At 37.9% G+C, this 24260-nt stretch overlaps 3 protein-coding genes across 8 annotated transcripts; all 3 read right to left on the minus strand.

Moving 5' to 3' along the window:
- Nucleotides 1-1546: 1546 nt before the first annotated feature.
- LOC104792147 (trihelix transcription factor ENAP2-like) lies at nucleotides 1547-4015 on the minus strand. Of its 2 annotated transcripts, XM_010518209.3 has the most exons (3): nucleotides 2900-4015; nucleotides 1966-2008; nucleotides 1638-1842 (listed from the first exon to the last, which is right to left on the minus strand). In XM_010518209.3, the coding sequence occupies exons 1-2, from the start codon at nucleotides 3828-3830 to the stop codon at nucleotides 1968-1970; spliced, it is 972 nt and encodes a 323-aa protein (XP_010516511.2). In that variant the 5' UTR covers nucleotides 3831-4015; the 3' UTR covers nucleotides 1638-1842; nucleotides 1966-1967. The 2 variants fall into 2 exon arrangements, 1 of the variants encoding a protein (XP_010516511.2); XR_015597529.1 differs by lacking the exons at nucleotides 1638-1842; nucleotides 1966-2008 and adding an exon at nucleotides 1547-1597 and having other exon boundaries at nucleotides 2077-4003.
- Nucleotides 4016-5056: 1041 nt separating this feature from the next.
- On the minus strand, nucleotides 5057-17831 carry LOC104792148 (serine/threonine-protein kinase STY13). Of its 4 annotated transcripts, none has more exons than XM_087511544.1 (18): nucleotides 17344-17739; nucleotides 10917-10961; nucleotides 10563-10820; nucleotides 10218-10421; nucleotides 9547-9720; nucleotides 9106-9365; nucleotides 8836-8955; nucleotides 8620-8709; nucleotides 8384-8479; nucleotides 8041-8133; nucleotides 7437-7557; nucleotides 6747-7023; nucleotides 6446-6569; nucleotides 6320-6339; nucleotides 6082-6238; nucleotides 5564-5852; nucleotides 5405-5477; nucleotides 5057-5318 (listed from the first exon to the last, which is right to left on the minus strand). In XM_087511544.1, exons 3-18 carry the CDS (start codon nucleotides 10800-10802, stop codon nucleotides 5236-5238), a joined length of 2421 nt encoding a protein of 806 aa, XP_087367670.1. In that variant the 5' UTR covers nucleotides 10803-10820; nucleotides 10917-10961; nucleotides 17344-17739; the 3' UTR covers nucleotides 5057-5235. The 4 variants fall into 4 exon arrangements, with proteins under 4 accessions (XP_087367670.1, XP_087367671.1, XP_087367673.1 ...); XM_087511545.1 differs by having other exon boundaries at nucleotides 10932-10961; nucleotides 17344-17695; XM_087511547.1 differs by having other exon boundaries at nucleotides 8836-8950; nucleotides 17344-17657.
- A 1606-nt stretch (nucleotides 17832-19437) lies between these two features.
- On the minus strand, nucleotides 19438-23336 carry LOC104781777 (uncharacterized). 2 transcript variants are annotated; one of them, XM_010506518.3, is made up of 6 exons: nucleotides 22625-23336; nucleotides 22367-22486; nucleotides 22193-22251; nucleotides 20516-22087; nucleotides 20303-20426; nucleotides 19438-20200 (listed from the first exon to the last, which is right to left on the minus strand). In XM_010506518.3, the coding sequence occupies exons 2-6, from the start codon at nucleotides 22473-22475 to the stop codon at nucleotides 19596-19598; spliced, it is 2469 nt and encodes an 822-aa protein (XP_010504820.1). In that variant the 5' UTR covers nucleotides 22476-22486; nucleotides 22625-23336; the 3' UTR covers nucleotides 19438-19595. The 2 variants fall into 2 exon arrangements, with proteins under 2 accessions (XP_010504820.1, XP_010504821.1); XM_010506519.3 differs by having other exon boundaries at nucleotides 20303-20423; nucleotides 22625-23175.
- Nucleotides 23337-24260: the final 924 nt, after the last annotated feature.

Here is a 24260-nt window from a genome sequence, read left to right on the forward strand (position 1 = left end):
CCTTTGAGGCCATCGACGGTCTCTTAGCCGTTGATGTAAAGCAGTCGTCTATGAGCTTGGTTTACCCGGTGCTGGAAATCATCTTACTAGCAAGAGGAACTAACGTGCAAGATAAGACGCACATGTCTACTGACGAACTCACCAAAAAAGCCATTGACGATCTACACAATGGTCACTTATATGGTACCCCATCGATCATTTTCGTTTTGACATATGTTAAAAATCTTATGAATAACCTTAATTTGGTATCCATCTCTCTATATTCTCATGTTGTCATCAGTTATCATTTGGTGTTTTTTTTTTTCTTTCTTTTTTCCTTTTCCATTTTCTATCACATTAACATTTGGTGTTTATGTACGTAGCCATACCCAATAAGTTTACGTGTGATGTTGTTTGTAGATTCGATCGAAGCCTTACTCACCTCATACAAGTGTTTTGGCCGTCTTCGGCCCGACCAGAGGGAGATGGTATCGGACCTGGTGCTTAGAGTCATCGAGAAAGATAAGGAGATGGTATATTCCAAACTATTAAATGAAGCGATGTACGGGGGAATCATCAGGCTAGTCTGCGGCGGGGCGAAAGAGTGTAGCTGCTGTTCGAAGGATGATAACTAACTATTTAATAATAAATAATACTTCTAATTATTTTACCAATTAATACTTTATAATTATGCAATAATGTTGCCTTACGTTTGAAATAAATAAATTTCGAAATTATATATACCTCAAAAATAAATGCAAAAGTGTTCTCAGAAACTTGAGAAAACACGGTTCCAGCTTTTGACGTAAGCAAAATAAAAAGTAATCTTATTCAAACTTAAGTCATGTTTACACAGCAAACAAACACAATTTTGTTATAGTCTTATAGAAAAAAAAGATCTTTGAATTTGTTTGGCTCACGTTATCATTCATTATCCACTGAAAATTAAGGTTTTATCAAACAAACTGAAATATATATTGTTCACTTTAATTTTAAACATGGGTCACAGTAGATATATACTATAGTTACCCGCCAGGATTCGAAGAGCATGCACCGAAACGACAATAAGCTTTTAACTTGTATGGTTTTAAAAAATTAAAAAAACAATACGGCTCACTAATTTATTAATGATTAATTTTAATTTTAATTTTAATTTTAGCTCCAGTAAAATTTTGGACTAGTTGGAAGTTATTAGTGTATTTATGTGTAAAGTTCTCCCAACTCCAATCCTCGTCACTTGTGAGTATTATCTATGATGGCGGAATGATATAAGACAATTGAGTTGAGGAGGTTAAAGCAAGCTTTACCAAATTATACGTCTCCTTACACAGAATTTCGAAACAAAAAGAAAATTATGGTAATAATCAAATTAGTCGCTGACTTTAAATAACTGTAGTGACGTGGAAATTTAAACAATCACTTGGGTCACCACATCCTTAGAATGATGATGGATTGATGGTGGCAAGTGGTAACAATTAACAACAATACAAGACATAGCTTACCGATAAACGCACTTTAGTTTAATTACTTGTATGATCTTGGGAGTTCATGCTTACTATAAAAAAAAGACTGAAATCTACTGTTTGTTATTGTTAAAGTACCTAAAATCTTCGAAATTCTAGGGTCTACCCGAAACACTCATAACATTTGAGGACCACTTTTTAAAATCACATTTTTACTAGAAAAAAAAACAAAAAAAGTGTTGGAATAGTAATCTCCTTAAACTGAAATGGTAAAATTTACAAAAAAAAAAAAAAAAAAAAGTGACAAAACTCCTTTCTCTTTTTCTTTGACCACATGGTTGGGTTATAGACCCATTTAGATACTGACTTTTCTCTTCTTCTATCAATCACAAACTCGATGCTGCCGCAAAAAAAAAAAAAAAAACAAGCAGAAAACTGAATCAAAGAGTTAGCCCAATAGTTCAAAACATGACTCTGGGATTTACACGTTTGAAAGTAAATATAAAAAAAAAAAAGAGCCTACCCTTAGAAGTAACTAGGGAAATCCATCATCCCGTACTCAAGAGCTGCATACACAAAGAAATTTTTCACTTACTATTCATACATATACTCTTGCTGATTATTAGTTTCAAACATGTAGTAATCCAAAGAGAATTTCATAAAAAAAATAACAGGTGCAGGTGTTAGACTAACAAGTCGAGAACTATGAACCAAAAGAAAAATAAACGAATTATGCCAAGCCAAGTTGCAGGCAAGGATTTGAGACTACATCTCAATGGCTGCAAGTCTCTTTGACCTATCTATTATCATGTGTCATATACTATATAGTTTGTTCTCAGAGATTCATTCTTCAGCATCATCTCAAGCATTGTCCCTCTAAATCAAACCTGATTCTCCAACATATCATGAATTGTCTTTTCAAACATCGATACCATTATTTCCTAACTTTCGAAGCAATTAGTATGTAAACTCACAATCTTCTCAATCACCAAAATCTCAACAATGTATATGAAGGGAAACAGTTCTTGGCCGTCACACTTAAAATAGAAAAGCAATAGAGGAAATCATCATCGTACCAGTATATAAAAGCACTCATGCTTAATCTAGCAGCAAAAAAAACAGAAGCAGATTCAATTTTTTTAGCTCATGGAACAGCTTCCCAACTATATTGCTCATGTCAGTCATTGTGAGAATGTTTCCAGTCTCAAGGTACAATAACAATGCTACAAATTAAAGAGTGATGTAACCAGGACCTCCTACTCATCATAGATACCAAAATACTTGCTATACTAAATGACTTTTTCCCCGATTCAGATTCATCATCTATGTTCGAAATCAATTTGTTTCATACTTCAGTGGCACAGAGAATCACAAGCAAAGTAAAATCAAAATGAAGCAGGACACATAATTGCAATATACGGTGAGAGAGAGAGAGAGAGAAAGGTTTCAGGTCTCACCGGCGGAGGCAGAAGAATTCGGTTCTTTGGAGCCAGAGGTACGCCGGAGCTTGTGAAGACGAACCTGCATCTCAGTGAAGAGCTGCATCCTATGGCATTCCAATTCCTTAGCGAATCTCATCCTCTGCTTCTCCAGTTCCACCATTTCCTTCCTCTTCCTCTCCTCGACTCTCTCGTATATCTGTCCAAGCCTCTCAATTGCGTCGGCAACTTCCTTGTAACCTTGCTTCTTCTCAATTTCCCTCTCCCGCTTCTTGTTGCTTCCGCTACGACCACCGCTCGATCTAGACCTTGAACCTTCAGAATCATCCTCAGACGCCGGACACGCCGCCGCCGCCGCTGCTGCCGCGAATGCGTTAAGATTTCCGCGAAATCCGAGTAAATCGTCGCCGACGTGAGGTATAATCGCCGGAGAATTCGCCGGACGTCTTGGGATCGCCGATCGTGGAGCGACCGGAACCGGAATAATCGCCATCGGAAGTGATAGCCTCAGGTTGGGGTTGTTATCAGTTGAATCAGGAGTACTAGACGTCGGAAAGCTTTCCCGGAGAAGGTCATCCAGAGCGGAGAAGAAAGGCCAAGGGCTGACGTAGGAGCCTGGATTAGAATCCGAAACCCTAGCTTTCTCGACTTTGTACTTCTTCTTCAAAGTATCGATCCGGTTTTTACACTGAACGTCGGTGCGATACGGCTGCGATTTGGCGGCGGAAACGTTTCGGCCGGAGTTGAAGTGACGGTCGTTAACGGCGTTAGCGACCTCTTGCCAGTGTTTCTGACGGAGATTACCACGGCTAAGCTCGACGAAGCGATTACCCCAGGCTTGGATGAGCGTGAAGGTCGCTTCCTCGCTCCAGCAATCTTCACGAGAAAGCGTCGTCGGCGAAGGACGAGAAGATCCCGGCGAAAAGGAATCGTGAACGGAGTCCATCATACGGTGGACGACGGTGAGCTAGATCGGAGAAGACGAACGGTGAGGATGAGATAAAACGGAAGGTGGACGGTGACGGTGACGGAAACGGAAACGGAATTGAGGAGGAACGAAGTGTATTTTAAAAACAAAACTAACCAGCGTTAAGCGTTGTTTGCATGTATGTACTAAGCCGTGAGCTAAACGAGCCAGCTCCAGTTAATTTATATATACTGTATATCGTAATTTTGGTTTTTTTTTTTTTTTTTAACTCAAGAGCTAAGACTTTTTATTTTTTTATTATGACTATTATATTTTTGCTTTAAATATTTCATTTTAATATTTTCTGGAAAGAACATGTGAAATTTCATAGTCTAGTTTAAGTTAAACTAGTAATAGGAGGTATGTGTGGTAATTCTAATAAAATTTCATAATGTTTTACTTAGGCTTTTAAATGTATTTCTTCAACACGTTTATTTGATGGTTTTTTTTAGGTTAGTCAATTTTGCGTTGATTTTTTTTGACAGATGAAAATTATCGCAATATAAGGATTCGTTGGTAATATGTATGGTTTTGGCTGATATTTTCCATTTTTGTCTAAATTAATTAGAATATATGGTTTTAAGGTAAGAAATGAATTGGTATCGACCCTCGATAGTATGTAACTGAACAATTTATAGCATGGTGAAATTTTAAGGAAAAATCAAGGTAATTAACACTACAATGAGATGCTAGTAATGTAAAGTAGAATTCGATTCGAGTCATTAGACGATAATTTTTTTTTTGTAAGCTATTGATACATTACTAAATGGATGGTGGCACGAAATAATCAGAACAGTTTAGTAGTATTATATGATAATATGATGGATATCAGTCAATAAATAAATAAAAAAAATCTGTTTGTTTATGCCTTAAAGGAACGGAATATAAACGACAAATTATATTATATTTGAAAATTGAAACATGGTTTTCTTGTCTATAACCTTTATAGATAGCAAATGCAAAGCAGGGGGACAAACCTTATGGGCTTACAGTAACATCACAAGTTGACAACCATTTTCCAATATGACGTAAAAGAGGAAATGGGAAAAGACTAGAAAGCTTGAACATTTGAAGTGTAAGAATGAGTTAGTTTTCTCACTTCTTGTAAAATTCACAAGCCTACCTTTTTTTTTTTTTTTCTTTTTTTTGTTTAAAAGGCTATGATTTTACGAATTTGAATAATCAAACGGAAAAGAGTTCCACAAAGCTTTTGTGGATGTGAAAGCGCCAAAGTTTTTTTTGTACAAACTCAGAGAAGAAAAGCCAACAATATTCAAAACAAACAAAAAAAAAAGCTCTCTTACTGCAAAGTTTATATTCACAGAAGGAAGAAGATTGAGAGAAGTTAGCAAAGCGAATACTCGCAATCCAACAAACTTGAGAGAAGTTAGCAAAGCGAATACTCGCAATCCAACAAACGAGAGAGTATCTCATTGCAACTCGGTCTTTGTTCCGGTTCTGTCCAACAATCTACAAAACAAGAGACAACACATCATCAGAAAATAATATTCCATTAACCCAAACCAAGATTCAGGAACAATGAGGAGTCACAAGACCTGCAATAAGCTTTCCCAGTGGTCCTTCAGGAATGTCAAGCCGAGCTCCCTCGTAAGCAATAGCATAAACAACCTGATAAAATATGTAGAAACTTATTACATATATGTATATCTATAAATGTCTCACTAAGGAGTCCTCTTTTTGTTCAGTAATGTTACCCGCTCAGGCGGTACTCCTTCCCAAGGTCTGGATAAAGTGCAGAGTTCCCACATTATTACACCTAAGCTGAAGATATCGCACTTTTCTGAGAAGGGCTCATTGCGGATAAGTTCAGGAGCCATCCACTCCGGAGTTCCTGCAGAGACTGTGTCTCTCATTGTTGTGCCTGTCATTATTCTCGAGAGCCCAAAATCACAGATCTTGACAGTCCATTTGTTGCTCAAAAGACAGTTTGCACTCTTTATATCTCGGTGTACTATCCCCATCCGGTGTATGCACATCAATCCCCTAGCAACATTTTACAAGTTAAACGCTGTTTATTGATACAACAAATGATTTACGAAACATTCTCATCGAGACACAATTCCAGGTCCTATTTGGAAGTGTGTTACTGCCTTCTCGTCAAACCAATATTTACCACATTATTACCACATATTATCTTTTCATCAACAAAAAAAAGTACCACATATTATATTGAAAAGAAGAATACACGGTTTTGTATGGAAGATGAAATTACCGGCAAATGTCACGCAGCATCTTTAGCTTCCTCCGCCAGCTTAACCTCTTTTTTTGTCCACTCGAGTGGAGCAAATAATACAAAGATCCCATTTCCATGTACTCAGTGATCAGTGACAATCGTGGAGGCTTTGTGCATGCTCCAAGGAACAGTATAACTACACAAGGACGAAGATCCTGCGTTAATGAAACCATATACTAAAATCTTACATTGGAAATTCATAGAGATAGATGAGTACCATTGGGATGTCTAAGTCGGCTGGTAGTCATTGGACGCAGAAAGAGAATACAGGAAAGAAAGTCAGAAGACAAGTCAAGATGTTATTGCTAAATTTGAGTAAAACAGAGAAAGCCTATTGACATACCTAAGAATTGATATCTCATTGCAGAAATCCTCCATGTTCTCAGCAGTAAGGTCTTGCTCAAGGAACACTTTGATCGCGACATCTGTTCCGTTCCAGATCCCACGGAAGACTTCTCCAAAAAATCCTGGACAAATTTAACAAAGAAGTTTTAGTTCAAATGCTACTATTAATTAAAAAACTTTTGATGACAAAAATTACAGAATTGATCGGCGATTCAGTTTTCTTTTCAGGAAATTTATGGCCAACAATTCGACAAGAACGCAAAAACCCAATACATAACCATTGAGCTAAAGTTCCTTACCAATTCCGACACGTGTCCCAACAGTCAATTCGGAGAAGTCTATGTTCCATTCTTCATATGGTAATAATGGTTTATTCTGGAACATGGGAGATCCCAATACTTTATCCCATATGTGGCTTATATTACGATTTGACGATCCACTTTGTTCATATTGGCTTCGGTAGTTCTGGGGAGAAGATGGTAGTGAGATTGCCTTCTGCGGATCTAGTGGTTCCCTTGAAAGTGTCGACCTTCCACCAGAAACTTGGTCATGGGCATCAAGATGAAAACCAGAGGCCTAGAAGCAGAAAAGTCTAGTTAAGCAACAAATTTCACAAGTCGTTATCTAAACTGAGTGATCGTTTCCAAGAATCATAATTTAAGTATGTTGCAATCCACTTAAAGTTCATTATTGTCCTTGTTGTTGAAACGAAAAATTTGATTTCCTACGGATCACAACACAGAATTTCCCTAGGAATTTCCTTAGGATTTCTCTTTCATATCGTCCTATTTCAACTTAGTCGATGAGAAAAGAGACATAAATTGCTGTTGCAGCCCAAGTTTTTTTTTGTTTTCAGTAGTTTCGCTTCTATGTTTACAAGAGCTTGTAAACATAGAAGCGAAACTAACAACAAAAATTGGGCTGCAACAGCATAACCAAATTTCTCAAAATATTCCAATGATGTATATATGTTAATAAGCTTAACGTACATTTTTTTGGAGATGGGAGCCATCGGTTCTGTCATTTGGAGAGCTAGGAGAAGAACCATCATCCCCTTGCTCTTTTGAGAGGCGATTCTGCTTCAAAGCTTCATTCATCGCTCGTACTGCCCTGAAAAAGATTAACAGCTAACTTTCAAAATAAAGTTATCAATAAAATAAACAAAACACTGGAGCTTCGTGTCCCAAATAGTTAATGGCCAATAAATCTTAATGAGAGGTAGCAATCATTGCAATTGCTAAAAAATTTAGTTCCATATATGGAATGTTATAATCCTGTGCTCGTGCTGTGATATGTGATCCCAACTAAGAAAAAGAATGCCCTCTCTTTGCATTACTTTGATATTTTCCATAAGAGACTGTGCCACTAATTTTTTCAGAATCATTACATATATGAAATCACAACTAAGAAAAAAAGACAAGGTGAAACAGAAAAACTGCAACCTATCAATGGAAAATAATGATATATCGAAACCAGAGAAGCTTGTTAACGAGGGGAACTATATTTGTAACCAGGATGAAGATAGTTAAAAAAAACATCATACTAGCTTTACCATGCACATGAAGTTCAATGAGAGATAAACTAGACACCCACCTGACAATATCATCGCCAATCTCAGGAGTTATACTAATACTTCTCCTCCTTATTCTCTTAGTTTCCACTTTCGCTCCTCCAACAGATTTACAGCTGCACATGAAAACTGAATACATAAGGATTTCTTTAACAAACTTAAGGCACCAGATCTAAGTTTTCTGACACCATTTTATTAAAGCAAAAACTAGACGAAAGATCGGTAAGCACTAAACCAGACACCAACAAACACCATACCCTCTTGCAGCAATAAATTGCATATTTAAACAAAAAAAAAAGAAGCAAATATCAAATTTGCGAAAAACCTCTCCAGCATATATAAGTTGCAAAGGACAAATTAACTAACCTTGATGTGGCAACATCACTGGTGAAATCTCGTGCCAAGTTCTTGTCGCCACTTAGCATGGACCTCGTACGGGCTCGGAAGGAAAGATGTTCGGGACTGCAGCCGCGATATAAAAAAAAAAAAAAAAATCTAAGAAATTAGAAGACTGGAATTATGAATGTGGGAAAATCAAACATCAACTTACTTGGTTTCAAAATGCATATACATATATACAATTCAACAGGGATGAGGGTAACCTGGAATTAGCAGTCCGTTGATCAGCAATGACCTTTCTCCGGCTCTGCCGCCAAAACTCGTTAGCCATGTTTGACTCGCTCTGTGAAAAACTGGAGAATAAAAGATAATATGAAAGACATAAGGTCATCTATTCCATTCCTCGATTTAACAGAAGCTATCTTCAAACCTGGGGTTGGCTAGCATAGAAACATAATAATAACAACTAGGCTTATCACCTTAATTTCCTCTCTAGCGTAGAGGCTGATCGTAACAGCATATTCCTTGACGGTGGACCAGACACATTTGGAGACCCATCCAGTTTCCTGTGCAACGAAAGGTTTTCATCTTTTTCTGCACTGTACAACAACTACAATTAGAAACTCTGCAGACAAAAACACTGAGTATTGAACAAAGGTTCAATAAAATATGGTGCACACTATACTTATATAGTTAACGGATGTTCATGCAGTGAGATTTTACAATTTCGAACTTCAATATCTACGTACTTTTCATGGTCAATTCTCTCTGGGTAACCAAACATGGGACTGTTTGGCTCCAAAGGTGAATCGCAAGAATCATTCTCTGCAGAGTCACTTTCCCCTGCCGCTGACATATGACTCATAAAAATTGCCTTGGTTGATAGAGGGATAAGCTGACCAGGAAATCGCATTAGATCAACCAGCATTTCCACGGAATTCAGCAGAACCGTGACAGAAATATGACTATATGAATCCACACTCTCAGCAGCTCCATCACTTGGCAAACCCTGATTAAACAAATCAACCAAAATGCATAGCATGTTTAAAGGTGGTCAAAATATTCGGACATTAAGTCATGATGAATATTTTTTCTCGAGAATAACATTTATCAAAACTAATCGTCATATACAAATATGGAGTTATTCTTAAGACCAGGGTTCACATTGTTGTATAGTACTTAGCACTTACCACTACAAGCCTACTTTGAAGACCAACGGTATCAGCTAAAACTTTAAACAAGATTGCTCGAGGACGACAAGAACCATGCTTGATCTGTCCTAACAGTTGAATACCACAGTTTTCAAATGATTGCGTCGTTTTTGCCGGACTTTGCAGAGTTGATTGCTTATAAACATCTGCTACCTGCCAGACAATTTCAACAAAGGGTTTCAGATAACTAAGAGGAGTCAGCAAGAATTATGAAATGTACCGCATCTATGACAATTTGATGTTCCCGTAGACACTAATAAATGGGATGCGAGAGAAAAGGGCAAGCAAACGTTTTTTCCCAAGTAAGAACAATTAGAGCAAGATTAAGGGAAAGAAACTATGTAGTCGACGGATGTTTATCTTGAAACACAACAGAAATATATTGATAATTCACAATTTAGAAAACAAAGAAGACGTTAAAATCATGTGGCCTCTATCTTAGTATTGTAACGGACACTCTCAAAATCACTTTTCATTAGACAGACATCTAGTCACAACTCTTCCTATCTCAAGTTTATCCATTTATGATCACTATTATTGCATGCAATTTAAATGGAAACAATATGGTTATTTAGTGATTTCACACAGGAAACAAAATATGTGACGCAGAGATACACTGACCATTTATACAAAGTAATTCACCTACTTACCAGTCCAGCAATTTTCTTGATAATAGTAGCTGGCTTTGAGTTCAATCCACTGACAAGTTTGGTAATCAGCTGCTTTTGCCTGAAAAGCTTTTTATCTTTCTGAAAATCAACAAGAATCACATCTGCCTTTAGACCTTCGTCACCCAGAGCATGAAGATCTTCCAATGTAGGAATGCTATTAAATAGCTGCTTCAATCTATTATCCTGTAGAAAAAATTAAATATAAACATTGTCAAAGCAAGCAAAAAAATAGATTTTTGACAGGTAACACAGGTTAACCGAGTTCGAATAAATCCCACCGAAACACCGTTAAACATAGCTAATATCAACCTAAAAGTAGCTTACTGGGATCACAGAGTAGAAGCCATTTGGGATCGGCTCAGAAAGCGAACCAGTACTCCAGAGGATATTCGACGCAGTACAAGATGGCAGCCCATCTTGCCCAAGATTTCTGGGTGTACTAGAGGTCTCTTCTTGCGATTCCAGATAAACAGAACCAAATCTCTCCACAAATTCTGAAGGCCACCAGGTCTGATTAGAAGGCCCTTGCTCTGATGGCCCAGCATCATCTCCCGTCTCTCCCATTGCCAATTTCCTTGATGCCTATAGTTATATCAACCCCTACTTATCCCATAAGAGGAATATAGTAGATAAAAGAAGGAAATCCTAGAGACCAAAATATTGACAAATGAGACGCACACTTCATTCATTTACCAGTCGCCCTTAATCTGGAGGTCATTCGATCTGCGTTCACAGAAACGAAAAAATGGTAAATAAAAACTATGATGGTATCGAAAAAACGGAAATAAAGAAGGCGGGGATTTCAATGAATTCAGTTAACAATTTCAAATGCATAAATACAAAGATTACAGAAAGAAGAAACTAGTTGCACTTGTTTTCTCATATCACACAACCTAACTGGTACAATTGCCAACTAGAGGAAAATTCAAAATCACACCACTTCAACGATGTGTGGATTAGTCAAACTACTAGACTTTCGATGCTTTTGCATCCAAAAAGACCAGCTTCTGTCTCATATGATTGAAGCTATTCCGATCTCTTCAAAATCTAGGGGGAACAAAAAAAAATCTAAATGATCAAAATCCTAAATGTCTCAGTGGATTCACAAAAATGTGATACTCGCTATGGAATTAAGTATCATAGAAGGAACAAGAAGACTTGAGAAGCTTCTTTTGCCGACTTACTTCTATTTCCTTTTTAGATTCAATTATGGTTTTGGCAATCTTACTTAATTAACAGTTAAGAGTAGGTTGTAAGGTTCTTATAAAAAGGGGACTCAAACATGAATAAAGGATAACTTCCAAGCATTAACCTTATTCTCAAGAGAGACTAGGGTTAAGGGAAGCTTAAGCTTTACGATCCCCTGTTTTCTAGTTGTTCCTCTGTTTTCTAGCTAACTAACGACGGGTCCTATTACTAGATCTGTATCAAAGGCTAAAGCTCATAACATCTTGGTATCAGAGCAGAGCGATCCAATGGGAGATGGAGCTTTGACAACATCCCAGTTCGAGCAACTTAAGCAGCTAATTAGCACAGAGATCGACAAGAAACTCAGTCCGCTGCAAGCTGTGATGGAAGAACTAAAAGATGCTTCAGCCTCACAACAAACTGCGATTGAGATGACAAGCGCAGACCAGCAGGAGGCGAGAGAACAAACTAAGTCCATGTTTGAAGAAATCCGGGAAGAACAAGCCAAAATCAGAGAAGAGAGGAAGGCGGAGAAGGAAGAATTTGCTCAAACAGTCCAGTCACTGACTTTGGGGCTGAGAGACGACGATGTAGAGGAAGCAAAAGAGTCAGCTTCTGTATCGAAGCTGAAACTGAAGGCAAGCAACCCCGAGGTCGGTGTACTGAGCAGAGAACATCATAGTACTCCTTCTGGTGGACCTTGGGCAAGACGTTCAGTTGGAAGAGAGCGGGGGCATCGGTTGACAGACGGTGGTGGTGAGTGGTCTGTGAGACAGATTGGGGACAATTATGAGGAAGAAAAAGCTGGATCCTTGAAGGGTGATTTCAGGGTACATAAAAACGCTAATGGGAGGAGTAAAGAGGAGAAAATTGTGGTGCCTCCATCCAAGATGGAATTTCCACCCTATGATGGTTCGACCAATGCCGTCGAGTGGCTGCAGAAGTGTGAGGATTATTTCGATGATCAAGGGATATACAATGATGATGCGAAGGTGCGCCAAGCAACCTTTGTTCTAACAGGAAAGGCACATAATTGGTACAACAATGTGCGGAGACTAGTTGCTCGTCGACTAGGCTGGACAGAGTTTAAGAGGACCTGCAAGAGTAGATTTGGCCGAGCAGATGCAGTTAATCCTGTTGGAGAACTGTGTAACTTACGACAAACCGGCACAATAGATGAATATTGTGAGCAGTTTGAGGCGTGTTTGGGAAGACAAACAAAGTTGACCGGAGACCAACAACTTTGGCAGTTTTGTGCAGGCTTAACTGACTCTTTGAGGAAAGAGGTGGAATATTTGAGGCCAGAAACAATTTTTGAAGCTATGGAGTACGCAAGAGACAATGAGTCTAAGATTGAAGGAGACAAAAGAACCCGGACATTTGGAGGACATTTGGCTCCCATAACACGTTATTCTGGCCCTATGACAAGACCCGCCGGGGTGGGACAGCGCGGAGTAACAAACCGAGAGGGTGACGACGCAAAGGAGCGGCAAACCGGTTCTAAGCAAAATAATACAAAGCCTCCTTGGAAGAAGCTTACTAATTCGGAGATGGCAGAAAGGAGAGCCAAGGGACTTTGTTTTAATTGCGAGGAATTATATGCTCCAGGTCATGCATGTAAACCGGTGTTATTCCACATATGGCCAGTTGAGGTTGGCGAGGAGCCAAAGGACAGTCCGCTTGATGAAGAGATGGAAATCTCTTTACGTGCGATGAAAGGAGAACAAAATGACAAAACTTTTCAGGTGAATGCAAAAATTGCCGATGGAACAGGCTGGATCTTGTTAGATACGGGAAGCACACATAATTTCATAAAAAGTAGTGTGGCTGAAAAATTGGGAATTCCAATGCAGAAAAAAACTGGACGAGTAGTTTCAGTAGCAGATGGTGGTAAATGTCAAGTTGATGGGTTTTGTAAAGATCTAGCAATGACGGTCCAAGGGCATCATTTTGTGGCTGATTGTTTTGCGATACCACTCAGTGGCTTTGATGTGGTATTGGGGATACGTTGGTTGAATGCTTTAGGGCGTGTTATGTGGGATGGTCCAGCAAGAACGATAGAATTTGATCATCAAGGAACAATGATTACGTGGAAAAGTGAAACGAACAATAGAAGAGAGCAAGATGCCAGTTTAAACACCATTGGTAGCAATAAAACCCTTGACGATTGGTTTGAAGAAGAAGAGGAGATATTTTTAACCCATGGGGATAATGATGATAAGATCTCGAGAAAAAAGACAGCACAGGAGGCAACATCGGTTTTGGTTCCAAGAACATCAGCTGGGTTTGAAGGATTGTTACGGGAATTTGGAGACTTATATACTAAGCCAACGGGGCTTCCACCGCAGAGATCGTGTGATCATAGAATCAGTCTCCTACAAGGGACTAATCCAGTTGCAGTTCGACCTTACCGCTATCCACATTTGTTAAAAGATGAGATTGAAAAGCAATGCACGAAAATGCTTAAAAGTGGAGTCATTCGGCCAAGCTCTTCTCCTTTTTCTTCCCTAGTATTGTTGGTAAAAAAATCTGATGGGACTTGGAGATTTTGCATTGATTACAGGGAATTGAACAAGGTCACGGTTAAAGATAAATTTCCAATTCCTATCGTAGATGAGCTCCTAGATGAGCTACACGGAGCGCGTTTCTTCACAAAGTTGGACCTCACATCGGGCTATCACCAAGTTCGAATTTTTGAAGGGGACATTGGCAAAACAGCATTTCGAACACATCATGGGCATTATGAATTCTTGATGATGCCTTTTGGACTCTCTAATGCACCGTCAACTTTCCAAAGCCTCATGAATTCGGTGTTTCAAGGTGTACTCAAAAAATTTGTCCTTGTATTTTTTGATGACATTCTTAACTACATCACTACTTTGGATGACCATTTACAACATGTCCGCACTGTTTTTGAGCTCCTACGAAGACATACGTTGTTCTTAAAACGTTCCAAGTGTTCATTTGAACAGACCGAAGTTGGGTACTTAGGACACGTTATTTCTTGTGATGGAGTAAGAGTCGACATGACTAAGGTTGCCGCCGTTCGCGACTGGCCACGACCAATGTCTACAAAAGCTGTGCGAGGATTTCTAGGGTTGTCTGGCTACTATAAGAAGTTTATACAAGACTACGGAATTATGGCTACTCCATTGACAAACATTCTGCGGAAAACAGGGTTTCTTTGGAATGAAGAGGCCGAAATAGCATTTACAACATTGAAACACGTTTTGTCCGAAGCACCGGTGTTGGCATTGCCAGATTTTACCAAGGACTTTGTGGTGGAATGTGATGCTTCGGGAAGTGGGATTGGAGCTGCTCTTCATCAACATGGACACCCAATAGCATTTTTTAGTCGCAAGCTGGCCGAACGCCACAACAAGCTAGCTGCTTACGAGAGAGAGCTTATTGGTCTTGCAAAGGCAGTCATTCATTGGCGACCATACTTATGGGGACGACGGTTTATTATACGAACTGATCATTACAGTCTTAAGTTCATACTTGAACAACGCTTATCAACAACACCACAAATTCACTGGATAAGTAAGTTGTTGGGGTTTGACTTTACAGTTGAATTTCGTTCAGGTAAATCAAATAAGGCTGCAGATGCCTTGTCATGACGGAGTGAGAATGAAGTTGAGGGAGAATGTGTTGTTTATGCGATACAAGGGTCTGGCTCAGGAATTCTTGAACGATTAAAAGCTGAAGTTGCAGCCCAACCTCACCTCGCTGAAATTCGTGATAAGATAATACGAGGAGAGCTTCCTCGTGAATGGGAGGCTAGAGAAGGGCTGATTTTTTTTAAGGGCAGAGTATATATCTCGCCTGAATCAACCTTGGTCCGTGATGTGGTATCCGGATTTCACAACTTTGGTCATGAGGGGGTTCAAAAAACCATGGATCGAATTCGACGAGATTTTTACTGGAAAGGGTGGAAGAGGACTGTTCAAGATTTTGTGAGGGAGTGTCAAATTTGCCAACGAAACAAGTGGGAAACATTACAACCTGGTGGATTGCTACAACCACTTCAGGTTCCCACGCAAGTTTGGTTGGATATTTCTATGGATTTCGTGGAAGCTTTGCCTAAAGTTTTTGGGAAGACAGTGATCTTAGTAGTAGTTGATCGTTTCTCAAAATATGCTCACTTCATTGCTCTCAGTCATCTGTATATTGCTAGCTCTGTAGCACAAGTATTTTTCCGCGACATTGTGCGCTTACATGGTATTCCTGAGACCATCGTGACTGATCGTGATAAAGTATTTCGAAGCCTATTTTGGCGAGAATTGTGGAGATTAATGGGAACGGAATTGTGTTTCACAACGGCATATCGACCTCAGTCCGATGGGCAAACGGAAATTGTTAATCGGACCATGGAAATGTATCTTCGTTGTTTAACAGGTGATGCTCCACGTGACTGGCTTAGTTGGCTTCCTTGGGTTGAATATTGCTATAATACGTCATTTCATACCGGGCTGAAGTCAACGCCATTTCGAGTAGTATATGGGAGGGAGCCTCCACGTCTCCTAGATTATGCGGGAGGTGGTATCCGAGTGGAAGCAGTTGATGTCGCGTTGGAACAGCGAGATGAATTCCTAGCATTGGCAAGAGAACGACTTCTTGAAGCTCAGCAGCGGATGAAGCTCACGTATGATAACCATCATCGGTTTGTTGAGTTTCAGGTGGGAGATTGGGTGTGGCTCAAATTACAACCATATCGACAGTTGACAGTCTCTAAGAAGGCTTACACAAAACTATCTCCAAAATTTTATGGTCCTTTTGAAGTTGCAGCTCGTATCGGAACAGTTTCTTACCGTTTATACCTTCCGGAGGGATCAAAAATTCATGATGTGTTCCATGTTTCTCTTCTGAAGGGTCATAAAGGGGAACGACCTGACGTCGTCACTCCTTTACCTCCGGTTTTGCAGGGACGGCTGGCTCCAACCAAGCCACACAAACTGGTCAAGGCACGTAGGAGAGGTGATGTTAGGCAAGTGCTGGTCAAATGGACTAAGGATGCAGAAGATGAGGCAACTTGGGAGGATGCGGCCAAACTCATTGAAGCATATCCAGAATTGGAGCTTGAGGACAAGCTCCTAGTGGAGGAGGAGAGTAATGATACTCGCTATGGAATTAAGTATCATAGAAGGAACAAGAAGACTTGAGAAGCTTCTTTTGCCGACTTACTTCTATTTCCTTTTTAGATTCAATTATGGTTTTGGCAATCTTACTTAATTAACAGTTAAGAGTAGGTTGTAAGGTTCTTATAAAAGGGGACTCAAACATGAATAAAGGATAACTTCCAAGCATTAACCTTATGCTCAAGAGAGACTAGGGTTAAGGGAAGCTTAAGCTTTAGGATCCCCTGTTTTCTAGTTGTTCCTCTGTTTTCTAGCTAACTAACGACCGGTCCTATTACTAGATCTGTATCAAAGGCTAAAGCTCATAACAAAATGATTCCTTATGAGCCAAAAACACAAAACAAGAAGCGGAAATTAAAAAGTTAAAGAAAAGGAAACCATCAGCATTTCAATTAAGAAGAAGAGAATCTCACTCTCATAATCCAATAGCACTCTCAAGTCAACGACAGAATCTGAGTAATTGAATAGAGCAAACCATCAAAATCCCTAGGTACTAAAATATCCACAATTCTGCATAAATTTACTCCCGTATATAGAGCAGTTCATAAAGTGCGATCTACACAGCAACTTCCCAGTTTCAACGCCAAAGCAATCCTAACGCAAAAACCCACCAAACTTTTAAAAACCGATACGACTATCTAGAAAACCCCACCTAAGACCGATCCAATACATAGCACGAAATGTCACAAACATAAAAACCAAACGAAATCACAATTCCAAAGATGAGCATTTAAATTAAAAAAAAAAAAAAAGTAGAAAAGGGTTTTTTGTAAAATCACCGTAATCAGATCCACGCATTCAAATTCCGATCGAACTCCCGATTCGAATAAATATAAACGAAATCAAACTGCATAAAACGACGAACTCGATCTCACTGTGAAGAATCCCGATCAAAAGCAACAAAGAGCTATGAGTTTCACACACACACATACATACACACAAAACAATCAGAGAGAGAGAGAGAGCATATATGTATGTGTGTGCTTTTTTTTTGAATATATAAGAACTATTACAATTGGGATATTATTATACAGTGGTTTTTAGATTTTGATTTTGAGGGACCAAAAGAGAGAGAGAGAGAGAGTGATGGGATATTTAGGAAAGGAGAGGAAGAAGAAGAAGAAGAAGAGAGACGACGAGTGACCCCCAACAAAACAAGTGACGATGGCCAAGTCACGTGCTAAGTTGATGAGTCACGTGTCATAAAGTAGATGCACCTCTCTCCGATAGACAGCTGGCAGCTCTCGTGAATTACCACCGTCGCTTCTCTTTTTTTTGATTGGCGGTGGTAGTAGTAGCAATCTTATGCATCTTTTTACTCTCTTTTTTTTTTTTTTGGTTAATACATAAATTTTATAAAAAGAAGAATAATTAGCACATACATTAGGTATATTTTTTAGTTTTTTTTGACAACACATACTGATATTTATTTTAATCTTATTAAAAGTGAGATGGTCTTTATTCATTGAACGTAGTGGACCTTAATTAATTACTCAAAATACTAATAAAGAATGTACTTTGATCGAGTTCGGATTTTTTTAAATTGTTCTCATACTTTCCCTATTATTATGATTCTTTTGTTACAAAAAAAAAACAAATGAAACTACTTTTGCAAAACAAAGAAGAAATGAACAGCATATACTGATCACAAGTGAATAAAAAATGATCCCACGATATTGAAAAAACAAAAAAAAAACATAGAGGAGGGTTAAACAAATGTGAGAAACAGAACCTATTACTTTTAAATTTAATGACGTACTGATGATGATGACTATTTGTTGTGCAATTATGGCAAATTTAGTTTTGAAAAATTTAGAGAAAATTTAAATAAAAGTGGATCACGTCAAGGTCAATTAGATTTGAAGGAAAAAAAAAATTGCACGTGGAACATTATCATCGAATCTATTCCTTTTGTTCTTTTTTTCCTTTTTCCCCGGTTAATGTTTTTTGTTTAGCCAAAGTTAAATATTCTTCGAATAATTCTGATAACCAGCTAATTAAAACGAAAATAAATTTTCATGTTTACAACCCCATTTTAACCATCTTTTGAAGAAAAAAAATGTTTTGCTACCAAAGTACAACTATTAGCAAACCTAAAAATATTTAAAATCTATTTAATATTTTTATCCGTATCTATGTTTTTGTTTAATTATAGATAGATCATAGATATAATGGGTTTTGATGATAAAAAGAATATAAAATTTGATGATGAAACTAGTCAAATGGATGTGATAATTATAGGGATAATATTTTCGGTAAAACACTATATTAATTTCTATCAAGAAAATATATTTTTAAAAAACGTTGGAAATTTTAAGAATATACTGAAAATAATAATAAGGATTAAAATTTGTCCAAAAGAACCAAAAAAACACACCATCTAAATTTGGTTGTATTTCTTCTATTTTTTATTCAAGTTGTTTTTCACAGACTAAATGGCTTCAAAATCAATTGTATTTTAACTTTATTCAATCATCAATATAACAACATCACTTTCGACCATAAAAAACACACACACCATCTAAAATCTATTTTTATCTCCGGTAATAATTCTTTTTGGCAATTAATGAGGAAATTGTTTCATCAACCCAATTTATAAGCCGAAAGAAGATGAGAAACGCAAGTGGTGGTGCCCACGTCATTTTGCCACCGTCACCTTGACTCTATATAAAAAATTCATTAAACCTCTAACATGATTTTAATAAAATCAGTTAGTATTTCATAACCTTTTTAGTTGAAGCCTGAAAGTAAAGGGATGTGTATTTTACATAATTAACCCTATAAGATTTTAACCACGTCTCGTTAAATTGAGGACTAAGTAGTAAACATGCTATACTAATAACTGGTTTGTTCTGTTAAACCGAATCCAAAAATGAAAAAATAAAGAACCAGTTTCGGCTATTGATTAGATGAAGATCAAACAAATGGTAGAGTGACACGTCTTCTTTAGCCGCCGTATATGCTGACCACTTTACTTCATCCAGACAATTTCAGAATCACAAGAAGCTTCTTAAAAAAAAGACAATACAGGTTACAACGACTGTTTAAAAACACTACTATTAGAGAAAAGATCACTAACTAAATCATCAACCAAAGCCGAAACAATCTCTCCTTCAATATCAATGCCTTCCTCAAACATCTCTCTTTCGTAACCAATCCACTTCCCTTCGAAACAGCTCATGTCATGATCCACAAGCTCGTCGATCATCATCTCTCTCATCTTCTTCAACCCTTTTACTTCTCTGTTCAGTTCTTCAGCCAACAGATCTCTATGTTCCAACAAAATCCCACCTGACATCATCATCTCTTTGCAGGTTCCAATTAACATCCTTTCAAATTTCACCGCTAAGCACTCATTCACACATTCGAAAAGTGCCTTTCTTTCTGTCTTCGTTGACATCGCAGCTCCTCGAGAGCGTTCCATTTCATCAAAGAGGCTCGAGGGTAATAATGATTCATTAGTGATTGTCCCTGAGGCCAAGTCTTGAAACATGAGCTGCCCAGAGTTGAGTATCTCGGTTATGTACTCGAGCTCCCAATCGAGTGTTGATGAATCTGTTTCATCTAACGTGTGCTGGGACTCGTTTGATGATGATACCCAAGTGAGCTCTTGATCTGATGAACTCTGTTTCATGCCTGAAATTACCAACAACATTAAGCTTATTTAGCTGCCAATCAAACCAATTCCCTACTAAGACTATTTGGTGTGAATTCAGACATAAATTCACAAAGACATACCATATTCTCTGTCATGTCTGCAATCTGAGATACTCTTGCTGCAGGAGAGTGCAAAATCATCGGCTTCTGTAAGAGTGGTAATGCTGCTAACGTCTTGTTCTTCTCCCTGTATCATCTTCTTCTTCTTTAAGGAAAAAAAGATAAGATTTTCTTAGAGACTGGTAAAGCATTTGATATAATAGAATAGTGAAGCTGCAGTTGATCGAAACTAACCTGGACTTTCTGGTTGTTGTTATAGAAGGAAGTGCAGTCAGAAACAGTTTCACTCTCTGTTACAACTTTATCAAGACTGATATGAGTCAATTCACTATATTTTGATGGCGATGAAACCATCCCATTCGCTCTATCCTTTGAAATGGAACTCAAAGACTCTTCTTGGATCAAACTAGAGCTAGATGATTCAATCTTCGAGGTCAACTCCCTGAGCTTTTGCTCCAAAAGAGCGTTTAAAGAGTCACCTCCTATCACATTGAACTTCACAGCAGAGTCTGCATCTTGTTTGGTTCCTTGTGAATGAGATGATAAACCTTTGATCGAAGATGAGAAAGTAAAAGATATCACATCCATGTCCCTTTTCTGATCATCTTTACTCATACTCGAGTCTCCATCACTGGAAATGTTATATTTTATCGACTTTTCAGCCTTTTTGATCCGCTTATCTTCATAAATTACCGACTCTTGCACTCCATTCCGTGGCTTTTTGTTTCGAGGAAGACTCTTTTTGCGGGATAAAGGTAAAGAAGTGGGCTTTTCTGCTGATGCCATAGTAAATCCAGGACTCTTCGATGTAGTTCCACTTTCCACAATAACCTTATTTACTACTTTGTTCATTACTTTCCTGGATTGCTGATTGTCTCTGCAGTTCTGCTTCTGGTGGTTCTGCTTAAGCACATTCTTCCCTGTGCTCAAGGAAGATCCTTTGATACTGTCTTGGCTTCTAACTGCCCTATTCTTTGCTTCCACTTTCTCCTTTTGTCCCGTAGACATCCTCTTGTTGCCACTTGAGGACGTAGTTGAGCTGTCTTGCTTTTTATTACTACTGGCCTTTGCTTGCGCAGAGAAAGAAGGTGGCTTCACTTCACCTTTCAACCCATCACAACTGCTTTTCCCCAATACTGTAGTTTTCTTCTCGTTTTGATCTCCTCTTAGGTACCTACTGTTGCGAGTATCATTAGAAGATATTTGAGGAACTGAACTTGACGCTTTCTGTGCAGCTTCTAGTTTCTCTTTCAAATCTCGAATCCTCAATGGAACTGGCGAAGAAGAATCTGAAGATGACACCACCCGTGTTCTTGCAATCATCCGCGGACTTTGCTCCATCATTCGTGAAGCAGCTTCCATTACATAAGCAGGGTTCCTAGATGGAACAAATCCAGGGTTCCTTATTGGAGACAAGAGCTTGTTGTGAGTGACAGAGATCGGTTTAGCTGATCTTGGGGGTAAGGTTTCGGTTTGAAACCGCTCAATCATCCGCTTACGAGGCCCTTTACTCGTTCTTGAATCCAAATGGTCCCAAGAACCGCCATCGAACCCACTCTGATGATCAACATTAGCATCCCAAGTGCTTGCCTGGCGGGAGGATCTGAGAAAGTATGGATCAAGATCAGGATTAACCCGTGGTTCCAAAACGTTTGGTAGAGGCAAACCCTCTAAACCCATAAGCCTGGCTACCACACTCGGTGCTTTAACCACATTTCCATCATCACTAGTTACAGATGAAGCACAACAGCTCGAGTCACTTCTCGGGTTGTAAGTTGAGTTCTTGACAGATTGATCAACCTCAAACTGTTAAAACAGAATCACACCACACACCAGAGAACACAATAAGTTCATGTCTAACAAATGAAGCATTGCATAAAACAAGGAAAATAGTATTGAGCAAAGGCTTACAACAGAATGCGGCGTAATAGAGGGATTTTGAACATTCTCTTTTGCTTGCTTTGATTCTTCTGTATATATATAAAAAAGAAACTTTAGATTAATTGAACTGCATTACCTTAACTTATATATATATATACAACAAACATTTATATGGATAGAAAACAAAAAGAATGAAGACCAAACCAGAGAGTTGGGAGATGTTGGACGAGAAAAGCTTCTTCCTGGATTTGCCATGCCAATCAAACAGATTAAGAAACGCTCCTCTAGGTCTTTTCCTCTCAACAAAGTCCATCTTAATTCCACCTATGAGATCACAAAAACTGAGTCAGTTTCAATGAAATGTACTTACAAGACACTGGATCCCATCATAACAACATCAGACAAAACCCAAAAAAAGACCAAAATTTAAAGGAAATTAGATCAGGAATGAAATAATTTTACCTCTCTCAGTTTCTATCTTTCTCAGAATGCCAAAGATCTCATTTTTTTTTTTTTTTTATGTTACTAATGGATCAATTGAGTGAGTGTAATTTGCAGAAACCCTTATGGAAGATAACCAAATTCAGCGAAATGAGAACCCAGATGTGTTTTTTTTTGCCAATTGGATCGAGCAGAATCGCAAAAAACTGTGGCGCTAGAAGATCTTCTTGCCTTAAAAATCAACTAAAGCTCTCCACTTTAATCTCTCTAGCTCACAATCGCACTGAAGAACAACAACGACGAAAACACACAAAAATGAGATTTAATCAAATCAGACAAAACAAATCAAAAGAGGAGAGTTGGGGGTTTTGCGTAATGGGTAAGATCAGGAAAGCTCAAAACAGATTCGAGATTGGGGATTTTTGGCAGTTGAGATTAGGGATTTGGGTAGTGAGCTAAAAAGAAGTATTGTAGAAGCAGCCAGAGACGTTTCTTTTTTAGAAAAGAGAGAGATAAGAAGAGTTTGAATTGAAATGACGACAGAGAGAGAGCCGTTGCAAAGATGAAGAGAGAGAGAGAGAAGACAAAGAGAGTTTTGAATTTAGGACACTGAAAGCTCCCTCCTTTAGGATATTGAAAGTGTTATGTTTTTTTTTTTCTTTACGAAAAAGGAAAAATAAAACTTTTTTTTACAACAACTATTTTGGCTTTTGTTAATAGCATGAACACATCTAATATAATGTAGCTTTGATAATGTTTTATATTTGGTATCCAATGCAGATCGAGATTGCTACTGTATATGCTTATATTTCAGTTTCTACTTTGAAACGTATGAGAGAATTTGAATTGGTTTAGGGGACAAAAAAAAAAAAAAAAAAACATAATTTGAAAAAGGTCATAACGTTTCAATTTATCAGGTGTATAAAAATAAAGGCAAAGACTTTATTGTAAACAGTGCAGTCATTGTATAAGTATTCTATAATATTCATCTTTTTATAATCTTTTTAGTTCTTTTTTTGCTGCAATTAGTTTTGGGTCTCACACGGGCTCCACTTTCGTATGATTTTGAATATTTGTAATATGCTTCATTCTATTGTTCGATCACTTGAAAGCTAAAAACTTTTTCTTTAGTGTTTGGACTTTTGAGCTTACAAAATCAGAGTAAAAAAAGAAAAGAAAAAAGAGAGTAAATGAGTTGATGAAGGTTGTTGTGGTTGAGTTAGCGAATCCAAGGTAGAGCATATGAGAACGATGCCTGAGCAATTAGATGAAGCTGAGAGCCTTCACACACTTGGAGGAGACTTGAATCTCACAATGTAGCTACGATATATAATTATATATATATATATATCATACTAAACTTATTTTCACCCACACATATATATCATACTAAACTTATTTTCACCCACACATATATCCCAAAACATATATTCGCTGAGTAATACGAGTAGTTATAATTTGTTACAAACTAAATTATCCTAATAATTGAAAAATATAGTTTTAAACAGAGAATAAAAAGTTAAAGAGACAATGACAAAACACAAACAAACATGGTTGAAAGGTTGACTCATATAAATATTAGAATAAAATATTTCTGATTTGTGATTTCTAACAAAGAAGAATATTATTTTGAATGAAATATTTTTCAAAAAAAAAA

The sequence above is a fragment of the Camelina sativa genome, chromosome 4, assembly GCF_030686135.1.
Source record: "Camelina sativa cultivar CO46 ecotype springtype chromosome 4, ASM3068613v1".
In the NCBI taxonomy this organism is placed as follows: domain Eukaryota; kingdom Viridiplantae; phylum Streptophyta; class Magnoliopsida; order Brassicales; family Brassicaceae; genus Camelina; species Camelina sativa.

Bases quoted from the DNA above. Each gene is read 5' to 3' on its own strand.
- LOC104792147 (XM_010518209.3), bottom strand. From the start codon at position 3,830: ATGATGGACTCCGTTCACGATTCCTTTTCGCCGGGATCTTCTCGTCCT. The intron at 2,009-2,899 runs GTGAGACCTGAA...TTGTGTATGCAG, and splicing joins GAATTCTTCTGCCTCCGCCG to CTCTTGAGTACGGGATGATG.
- LOC104781777 (XM_010506518.3), bottom strand. From the start codon at position 22,475: ATGGACTTTGTTGAGAGGAAAAGACCTAGAGGAGCGTTTCTTAATCTG. The intron at 22,088-22,192 runs GTAAGCCTTTGC...CTGTTTTAACAG, and splicing joins CTATTACGCCGCATTCTGTT to TTTGAGGTTGATCAATCTGT. The intron at 20,201-20,302 runs GTATGTCTTTGT...TGGTAATTTCAG, and splicing joins CAGACATGACAGAGAATATG to GCATGAAACAGAGTTCATCA.
- LOC104792148 (XM_087511544.1), bottom strand. From the start codon at position 10,802: ATGGGAGAGACGGGAGATGATGCTGGGCCATCAGAGCAAGGGCCTTCT. The intron at 8,134-8,383 runs GTTAGTTAATTT...TTTCATGTGCAG, and splicing joins AGTGATGTTGCCACATCAAG to CTGTAAATCTGTTGGAGGAG. The intron at 5,478-5,563 runs GTAACATTACTG...ATATTTTATCAG, and splicing joins AAGGAGTACCGCCTGAGCGG to GTTGTTTATGCTATTGCTTA.